Below are 11,478 nucleotides of genomic sequence, written 5' to 3' on the forward strand. Positions count from 1 at the left end.
CTATAACACTGTTGATTATTCCGTTTTATATGAATTCCATGTTGTACGAGTCACTTAGATTTTACAAATACGTGTGCTGGGCTGTGAACGGTTCACGTATTTGTAAAATCTAAGTGACTCGTACAACATGGAATTCATATAAAATGGAATTATCAACAGTGTTATAGATGGGTCGACTGTATATAGATATCACGTATAGACACACAAATACTATACATTCAACATTTCCTCTTAAAATGCATCCAAAATTAACCTCCAAATAACGGCCACCCCTTCGAATAACATCCATCTTTAACGTTTTTATTACTGGTCGTTGTTGAGAGGTTTTACTATCTATCGACGATACACAATATCTTACAGAAATATATTAAATTACACTTGAAAATATTATTATATTTGTCTTGGTGTAGATTTATTGTTAAAAGTTGAAGAGAATTTTTGTTCGATATGAAAACTTTAAAGAAAAAAAAATATATTACTTTTTAAATTGTGAACAATAGTAGAAGTTTGAATGAGGCCAAGTGCTGCAATGTGGTTATTACCTAGAAGCCATAAGTTGTTAAATAAAAACAGTAAAGATCATATTATAGGATATTAGATATAGAGTACGACGATAGATTAGTTATATATATATATATATATCTTTTCTAAAACACGAAAAAAACACTTCAAACTATTATATATACGATTATTATTTTAAATATTTATTTAATTTACAGGTGTTTCCGTATCAGTCAGTGTTTGGACTTTAGTAGTGATTTCTTTGGAGAGATATTTCGCTATTTGCAGACCCCTTCATTCCAGAAGATGGCAAACTGTCTCTCATGCCTACAGAATGATTGCTGCTACTTGGGTTGGGTCTTTAATCACTATGATTCCTATTGCATGTTTCAGCAAACTGACACCGACTAGATACCCAGGTTTGTTTTTTTTATTAATTAAAGCTATAATTTGCTTTGTTAGATGATAATTGATTACTACAGAATCGTAAAATATATATATATATGAATTTTTGTATATGGATGTTACTGTGTGTGGGGGGGGTACGATTTTGTTCGCCTTGTTTAAAGCTTAATAACTTCTATACTTTTTGTCGAAAATTTGTGAAATTTTGCAGGGAGATTTTTGTATTAGATACATTGATGGCATTAAATTTTGGTAGTTAAAGGTCGAAGGGGTGAGGAGATATAAGCGGAGTCACTNGGGTCGGTACAGGGATACTGAAAAAGGTGTAGCGCAGGTCAAAGAGAATCATATTTAAAAGACCAAAGGAGAGAGCATATTTTAGGAGCTCTTTCTATGGGATATTAGGCACTATTTACGTGTTAACCACGTAAAGTTTTCCAGGTTTATTCACGTGTTTAATCATCAACAATCGGTTTACCGTAGAAAATCCTTTCAGGAGGGATGAACAGATCTGTCAGGTGTTGCGTGTATTATCCCATAACTTTATTCCTTTTATTTTATATTTTTACTAATAACAATTTGTTAACATTTTTACTCTTTAATACATTCGTTTAAAATTTATTTATTATCCCATTTCCCCCCTGAAAATGCGACTTTTAAAAGAAAGTTCTTAAATTCTATCATCGATAATATTCACTGATTAAAAGTCTTTCATTGTTGACGAATTAAACTATCAAGTTTTAGATAAAAAAAAAACTTTTTCTTATATATTTTTAATTATAAAAATTCAAATTTCAGAAATCTTAGATCAAGTGGAAGATGATTCTGTATAGAATTGGAAGGTGTTAATTTCCAAAAAGGGAAGCGGTTGGTTTCTCTATACCAAAGACAGCATTAGAAAGGCATCGACAGCTGTTGCATAAGGTCAATGTTTCCTCCTCAATACTCCTCATGTGTCACGTCTCGTCAGCTTTAACATCCTAACATCGTCTTTGATATTACTGAATTTATAACAGCGTATTATTTAAAAATATATTTATAAATTCCCATCTTATTAAATATATTATCCATAGACGTTCAGTATTTTTTTCCTCCGCACAATATTTAACAATATTTTCATTCTTATAATTTATTAAACGAGTCCTCAAATTGTTTTTTTTTTTAATTATTATTATTATTAAATTTAATTCTTTATATTATTATTTTTCATATTAATTATATTTTACTAATTATATATTATAAACTAATCCATTTATTAATTAATATTAACGAAAAATTATTAAAAATTTTTACGTAAATAGATGTTGTTGTTCGATAGTTATTGAATGAAGCAGGAACTTATTGTATACTGTAAAATAAAATTTAAATATGTTCTTGTTTTTCTGTTTATATTGCTGTATAAATTAAATTAAAATTCAGTATTAAGTATTAAAAAATATATATATTGTTGTCGTTATTTAATTAATAAATGCCATACACTTAAACTGAGAGTTGCAGGGTGATTCGAATGTCTCCATACAAAACCGACACATTATTAAATATTAACGATAGATTATAATTTTTGTAAATATCTTATACATTAATGAGAACAGTTTATGTTAACGTAGATAAGTTTTATATATCCGTATTAGTATAAACTGTAGGGATCATCGCTCTAAGGAGATACAAGGTAGGTTAATTAGACAAGCGGAAAACTGCCATTAAAATTCAGAAAGACGAGCAATATCATAGCAATTTTGACGCTTAAAACAGCCAACTCAGAGATAATAGTAACAGTGCTGGCAACACTTTACGCGCGAGAACGTTAAATCGAGAAAATGGTGGCGCCTTTCCCAACAGGACACAACAGAAAGCAGCGTAGTGTTATCCGATTTGTTAAAAGCGACGATCCAAAATCAATGGACATTCATCGACACTTGCAGATACAACAGCATGAATTGTATCCTGGAGTAGGAGTAGAGTTCTGGCTTCAAAAAGGCAAAAGTTCTGTGGATCCCATTGGACGGGAACCACTAAGATTCATAGAACTGAGTCGCAGTGAATTCCATCTGTGGCCACATTTTTCATGCAATTCACTGCGATTCCAGCCGTATTCCAGTAAGCTAATACTTTTGCTGCAAACAACTAAGACTTCCTAGGAATGTCTCTATTACATTTCCATACTCCTTAGCCTGCCCAATTTCCAGTATTTGTGAACCGGATGGGATGCCAACTTCCATCATCTACGATTATGAGGAATGTGGAACGGCTGTTGCAAAATTATTATTACAATATTCAGCTAAAAACTGTAAATATGTAAAAAAAAAGAGTAATAATAAGTAGATACAATAAAGAATTTTACAGGATATTCGGATTGTTCATATATATATTATTTGAAGAAGATAACATTTAAATCAGCTGACTGACTTTTCTAAAAGTAAAAAAATAGCCAAAGGCAGTTTTATATTTATCTTTAAAATAAAAATCCAGAATTCTTATGATATCCTGATCATCCACTCTTNTATTAAGTATTAAAAAATATATATATTGTTGTCGTTATTTAATTAATAAATGCCATACACTTAAACTGAGAGTTGCAGGGTGATTCGAATGTCTCCATACAAAACCGACACGTTATTAAATATTAACGATAGATTATAATTTTTGTAAATAACTTATACATTAATGAGAACAGTTTATGTTAACGTAGATAAGTTTTATATATCCGTATTAGTATAAACTGTAGGGATCATCGCTCTAAGGAGATACAAGGTAGGTTAATTAGACAAGCGGAAAACTGCCATTAAAATTCAGAAAGACGAGCAATATCATAGCAATTTTGACGCTTAAAACAGCCAACTCAGAGATAATAGTAACAGTGCTGGCAACACTTTACGCACGAGAACGTTAAATCGAGAAAATGGTGGCGCCTTTCCCAACAGGACACAACAGAAAGCAGCGTAGTGTTATCCGATTTGTTAAAAGCGACGATCCAAAATCAATGGACATTCATCGACACATGCAGATACAACAGCATGAGTTGCATCCTGGAGTAGGAGTAGAGTTCTGGCTTCAAAAAGGCAAAAGTTCTGTGGATCCCATTGGACGGGAACCACTAAGATTCATAGAACTGAGTCGCAGTGAATTCCATCTGTGGCCACATTTTTCATGCAATTCACTGCGATTCCAGCCGTATTCCAGTAAGCTAATACTTTTGCTGCAAACAACTAAGACTTCCTAGGAATGTCTCTATTACATTTCCATACTTCTTAGCCTGCCCAATTTCCAGTATTTGTGAACCGGATGGGATGCCAACTTCCATCATCTACGATTATGAGGAATGTGGAACGGCTGTTGCAAAATTATTATTACAATATTCAGCTAAAAACTGTAAATATGTAAAAAAAAAGAGTAATAATAAGTAGATACAATAAAGAATTTTACAGGATATTCGGATTGTTCATATATATATTATTTGAAGAAGATAACATTTAAATCAGTTGACTGACTTTTCTAAAAGTAAAAAAATAGCCAAAGGCAGTTTTATATTTATCTTTAAAATAAAAATCCAGAATTCTTATGATATCCTGATCATTCACTCTTTCAGAAAATTTAAGGTGACGAAGTGTCGATGATCCCATTCAAAACTTAGGAGTGAGACACTGACATAAGAATAAAAACGATCGGAAAGGTGAAAATAACTGGATAAAATCGGAGTAAATCTTGTTCTATGCAGTTATGAGATATCTACCAATATGAATATTCATTTGAATATTTCGATTTTTATTTATATTTTACCAAAACATCGCAGGTTCTGATAGAGCTAACAGGGCTATTGATTGTTTATCTGTCGATGGGGGGACTTTCTATGAAAACTAGACCCTATTTAGGTGTTACTAACGTGAAGAAAACATGGGAAATTCGTTAGGGAGGTGCGAACCCACGACCAACTACCAGCGTGTAGTTGTTTTATCCATTTAGTTAGTTAAAAACAAAAAATGATGATTTATAAATATATTAAAAGACAATTAGAAATTCGAGAAATTATTTTCCATAACTTGTCAGATTTTTCTAAACTAAGAATCTTTATTACTTTCAAAGAAAATTTCCAAGTAACAAATTCAATATATCAAAACTTTTTATTAAAATTCCCCGAATTTTAGTAAAATATCGATCAATTTTGGTTCTTTTCTTGAAAAAAATGAAAACATTTTATCATATTTTACTCATATGAAAAGTCAAAAGAGACTTTTTAAATCTGTTTTAAAATTTATATTATTCCATATATATTTTATATAACCTTTCTCTTAAGAAAAACGAATTAATAATTTAAAGTTTACTTGAGATTAAATCACGACAATAGTTAATTAATTAACTATAATTATCGATAATACTGTTTATATATATTATATTAAGAAGAACTAAAACCTAATTCACTAACTATAAGAACGTCTTTTATACAAGTCGACCCCCCTATAATACTGTTGATAATTCCGTTTTATGTGAATTCCATGTTGTACGAGTCACTTAGATTTTACAAATACGTGAGCCGTTCACAGCCCGACACATGTATTTGTAAAATCTAAGTGACTCGTACAACATGGAATTCATATAAAACGGAATTATCAACAGTGTTATAGGGAGTCGGTACAGGGATACTGAAAAAGGTGTAGCGCAGGTCAAAGAGAATCATATTTAAAAGACCAAAGGAGAGAGCATATTTTAGGAGCTCTTTCTATGGGATATTAGGCACTATTTACGTGTTAACCACGTAAAGTTTTCCAGGTTTATTCACGTGTTTAATCATCAACAATCGGTTTACCGTAGAAAATCCTTTCAGGAGGGATGAACAGATCTGTCAGGTGTTGCGTGTATTATCCCATAACTTTATTCCTTTTATTTTATATTTTTACTAATAACAATTTATTAACATTTTTACTCTTTAATACATTCGTTTAAAATTTATTTATTATCCCATTTCCCCCCTGAAAATGCGACTTTTAAGGGAAAGTTCTTAAATTCTATCATCGATAATATTCACTGATTAAAAGTGAATTTATATAAAACAATTTAACAAAATCTTGAATATTTATTTTCTATATTTTTATTTAAACTATTTGTCTGGTTATTCAACAATTTTTCTTTTTTTTTTGAAATAATTTCTACAGAATTCCAATAGTTTGAAGTCTGTTAACATCGAGTGATCAATTTTCAATTTCAGATTTCAATTGGTTACTGTATAAACGGCCGAATGATTACATAGAAAGAATTTCTACGAAATAGAAATTATATGAATAAAAATTGACAAAAACGTCAGAATTTTGAGAATTTAGAAAATATTTAATCGAAAAATTTGCATTTATATAACATTTCTAACAAAATTTCCTACGTATAAAAATATACGGTTACTTCATCTGCATTTTATCAAGTAAAAAAAATTAAAAATATCACTAAAAACAGGCCCACCTTCGGAGGAGGGAATAAGAACACAAAACACTAGTATTTGGTTGTGGGTTCGCACTTCACCTAAGCTGGCCACGTTAAGTTTTCCGGGTTTTCTTCACGTTTGTAACCCCCTAAATAAGGTCCTCCCGGACATCCTCCATGTTACATCCTCCCGGAGTGGATCCCCCTTCAGCAGAACTCCTAATACGAATAGAAACAGATATTTTATTGATTACACACTGTTTATTTTAATTAATAATTCTGTAAATTCTTAAAAAAGTTAGACTAATCTTTCATAGACTAGTTTATGTATAAGAATTTTTAAATTAAATATTTATATATTTGTTACGGGTTTAAATATTGGACATTTATAATGTTTAACGATTGAAAGAAACAATAAATCGATTCAGATGCTGTTGCGTGTGAAAAATAGATAGGAGGAAAAACGCAATATTCAATCGATATTTTCAGTTTTTAATGTAAAAGAATGTTCAAAAACTGTTTAAAAAATAATTCTTATGTATGCTTTAATAAAATTTATTTTTTAAGTTGTTATAAAATAACGAAAGCATTCAAGACATCGAAGAATGAGCCAATCAGTGGCAAAGTGCAGGAATGTAGAAAACAAACGATGGAGTCATGCCAGACATCTATCTTACTCCATTCTCGGAATTAACGAACGAAGGCAGACAAAACTCAGATGACAATAGGAATTTATCGGTCTTCAATTTTTAAATTGTAGCCAAATTATATGATATAAATGGAAATAACCATGCTGTGACTCAGATCCGGCTCCAGGATATATGGTACCCCTTATTTTAGTTTGGTTTTTCAGCCCATTCTAAATACGACTTTTGAAGCACTGCTCATACTACCAATGCTTTGGCATCCTGGTTCTTTTTAATTTTATTACTTTTTTGAGATGTTGGAGACCCAAAACATTTCGCCACTAGACCGGTGCTTCTCGTGCCTTAGCCTAGAACCATTTTGACAATAACAAATTTTTATTAATATCATAGAGGAGAATGGTATTTAACATCGGACTTCGTTCGGTATGCTTAATTGTCTAGTGCATTTACGGTGTTTCTGACGTACAAGGTCATGAAAATGTATTGAAGAAACTTGAGACGTAACGTTGTATATGATGTAACTTTAATTTGTAAAACTTGTGTATATATAGGTATGTTTTAAATCAAAAAATTTTTTATATAATTTTAAAAATTGTGTATATTATATATGTGTTGTATACTCCTTTAATATTTTAGTTGGCTGATGATAGGCTTGGGAGCCCGAAACGTGTATAATTTCACACGTGTTAACTGAATAAAAGATGAGAAAACCGCCAAATGTCTTAATTTAAAACACTTCATCGTGTTTGAAGCAATAGAAAAACTTATTACAATAGATAACCGAGTCAACTTAACAAAAGCTAAATCAATTATAGAACATTTTATTTCACCTACATAAATGTAATAATCATTAGACACAGATGATCCTCTACCATTTAAAATTATATATCCCGCAGCTTCACAAAAATCCAATACTAATCTACCAAGATTATTTATAAATGTGTATCTTGTGATAATCTCGACATCCAATCGTGATCAAGATCCTCATTACAATCATAAATCCATTCGTGTAGTTCCAGACCAGTACGAGCGTTAAAACCAATTAAAAAATCTAACTTATAACAGCAAACAAACCTAACTACCTCTGTTCAAATAGTATTCCATAGAGCGAATCTTATATACATAAAACAAAAAAAAAGGGGTTGACTAAATAAAGATTTTATTTTATTAGCATTTACAATATTCTATAAAACTCATTTCTACCTTCAGAATTAAGTTTTTTTGTCATTCGATAATAATTAAATGTACAAAAAGATTTTTATAACAAAATCTGATGATGATGGCTCCAAACACAATTTTATTAATTGTATTAATAATATAAAAGTTATTTTTAAATAGAACTATTGTTATTATAATTAAGACAGAGCTCAGCAGAAAAGTACTTATGTATATAAATAACACAGATAAGTTAATATGACAGAAAAGAATTTCGAATAAACACACATATGTGAAACAATAATAAAAATAAAAGTACAAAATACAATTACCGTAATGATAACAGAGACAAGGATAATATTTGATTTTAATAATAATTTTAAGCCCTGCTTACAAATAATATCAACGCCAAATATGGATAAAGAAAACAATAGAAGATCTGATTGAAATCATACAACAAGGATCCTAATTTTGTTTTCGTTAAATTGTCTTTTAAGCGAATAATTCCAGTCATACGAGAAATCTTCAGGATAAAGTATAAGTTCTCCATGTGTATACATTTATGGCACAGATATTCTCTCCCTAAATACAAAGTTCTGTCTATTTTTTTGCTGACACGTGAGTTATGTTGAAATGTTAATATAAACATTTCTTCCAAGTTTTAAATATTTAAAATAATAAATATTGGAATATATAGCGATATTAAGCTAACAGATTCATTTAAATTTCCTAAACCATTTCAAAATAGAATTACCGATTGGAATAAAATTCGACAGGTCTATAAAAGACGTATCTTTTAATGGTTATTGCTCGTAATTCTGTAACATAAGTAGTTTTTTCATAAATAGTTTTAATGCAGCATCGCTAATGTATTTGCTATGAGAGGCAATTTAAATTTCAGAGAAAATGAATAGGATCAGAATGAAATTCCTAAAGAAATATTCATAATAGAAATTTTTTGTACCGAAAACTTCCATGAAAAATTCGTATTTTCACACGCGTACGCCTTTAGTAATCTCATGCTCAGCAGCGTGTTCTGTAATAATGTTAAAACAATCGTGGCCCTGAGCAATTCGGTTCGATGATTCATTGTGCTTTTTAACAAATTATTAGTTTGGTCAACAAATAAACAACAATTTCCAATAATTAATAATTTAATAAAACTGTTTTAATTACAATTATTCACATATTTCCCGAAGTAGCTACCACCTCTAGTTAAAAACATAAAGAACACTCGAAAAACACCTCGTGGCCAGCCTGTTGGCGAATTGCAAACCCTCGACTTTACATTAATTAGTTGAAAATTTTATATATGTATTTCATATCCCTTTTTTGGTTCTGTTTGAAGTAATTGTTAAATATCAGACAAGACGCTCTTTGCGCTCACATCTCGATGTATGTAAACACGACATCGAGATTATTTTTCTATCAAACAACGTCGTAAAGGAATTTCACCTATTTTTCCGATTTTTGAGGAACTTTTTCAAATTTTTAGTAATATCGATTTAAAATATTTTGGAGAAACAAATTGGAACAAAAAACTATAAACCAATTGTTATATATCTAACAACATGAGCAGGAAAAAACGAAGGGGTGACTCTTATCCTCGCACCTTAACTATCTGTTCTTTTTTTTTCCTCGAAGGTGTGTCCGGCGAAACACATTTGGTGGCAGGGCCATACACTAAACTTTCATAATCTAAATTTTGACAACCTCTGAGCCCCACATAAGTAAGCATGGACATCTTCCATTCTAAACTCATTGTAAGCTGTGAAGTGTGAATTAATACTATTTGAAAAAATAATTTGTAATAGAAATTTCTATTTGTAATAGAAAAACAGAAGTCGGGTTTGACTGTTTAACTGTTTACGATGTGAATTCTTTTATTTCGCGTGCATATAGAATTGGCATTAATTGAATACCATAAATTAGGGCCATGTCCATGTAGTACAGTAGACCCCGTCTATAACACGGTAGATACGTTCCGTGTTTTATGAATTTCATTTTGTACGAGTCACTTAAATAAGTGAGCCAATCACAGCCCGGCACGTATGCAGTTTACTGACTACGGCTGTTTGAAAGGTTTTCTTCCATAAAATTAATCGATTCTAGGCTAATTTCACTCAACATTTCCAAAACATGTATAATTTTTTGGGAATAATCCATATAAACTATACTATAAACAAAAAATCGTAGGATTACTGACCGAGCGTGCACAGTTCGACGACGCCATTGCTTAAGCTTGTTTTCGTCGCGGTGCGGCGCATCGAAGATAAATTATTTTTCTGCAAAAAATTTGCTGAACTTTGGAGACATCATTAATAGAAATATAATTTTTATGGCCGTTAAATAATATATAGTTTTTAGTAGGCCCGCTGCTCTTTTAAGCTCAACGGTTTGTGCAATATCCACTATTGGTCTAGATTCGACCAATCCTGTCGCGATACGAGTCGGCGATGACGTTTTACCGTATTATACGAGTCTCTTTTAGCGTGTTTATTCGAATACGATCGCAATTTTTTCCCCGTGTTATAGTCTACGAATCCGTATTATATGAACCCGTGTTATAGGTGGTCTACTGTATTGTAGTAGTTTGACGAGTATCCAACATCACATAAACACATGTTACTCAAAGAGTATAAATGAGTTGTAATTCACATAAACACATGTTACTCAAAGAGTATAAATGAGTTGTAATTAAAATAACTGTATTCAACTATGAATTATTGAACATTTTTCACAATGTATTGAATCAACCGTAGTTGTTTAGCGCACGTATTTGAAAAAAGTTTTATTAAAAACTGGCTGTTCCTATCAAGACCGAAGTGGTCCTAATTTAAAAATAAAGATCCATATCATGAGAAGGAACGAATACAACCAAGTATAGAAAATGCTATGTAGTATTGTACTGTACGTGTCATTTTGATTATATAGCATTGCACATTGGCATTCCGCATACCGCTTTGAGAAACCCGACGTCAAAGGAGGAATTAATGGGAAGTTTGTCTTGGATATGACAATGGTTCGGCAGGCTCATAATGGAGGCGGTTGAATGATAGACACGTGGCCGCACCATTATCAGCCTGCCGAACCATCGATAAGTATAATTAAAATAAACACCTAAAGACCCCAGAAAGCAAGACATAAAAATTAAAAGGAAAAAGCAAAGAAGTTATATTTAATTTACATAAAAAATATTATATTACTCGGAAAAGTTTAAATTCCGTTTATAATTTAAATGCATGACACTTAAATTATAATAAAGAATAATTTGTTACGAATTACGTATTGAGCCTAATCATAAAATTGTCCTCGCATCGAATACATTATCGTTGATGCATTAGAATGATTACTAAGTTAATTT

The 11,478-nt window shown here is 31.0% G+C and overlaps 1 protein-coding gene across 1 annotated transcript in view; it reads left to right on the forward strand.

Annotated features, from left to right (window-relative positions):
- Nucleotides 1-2,042, forward strand: part of LOC111619335 (gastrin/cholecystokinin type B receptor-like) — a 5,300-nt gene extending 3,258 nt beyond the window's left edge. Inside the window, exon 3 of the mRNA XM_023361045.1 lies at nt 1,705-2,042. Within this exon, the coding sequence (XP_023216813.1) occupies nt 1,705-1,739 (35 nt within the window). The 3' untranslated portion in view covers nt 1,740-2,042. The remainder of the gene's footprint in view (nt 1-1,704) is intronic.
- The last annotated feature ends 9,436 nt before the right edge of the window (nt 2,043-11,478 follow it).

This window comes from Centruroides sculpturatus, unplaced genomic scaffold (genome assembly GCF_000671375.1).
Source record: "Centruroides sculpturatus isolate CEXI.00-Female unplaced genomic scaffold, Cexi_2.0 scaffold224, whole genome shotgun sequence".
Classification (NCBI taxonomy): domain Eukaryota; kingdom Metazoa; phylum Arthropoda; class Arachnida; order Scorpiones; family Buthidae; genus Centruroides; species Centruroides sculpturatus.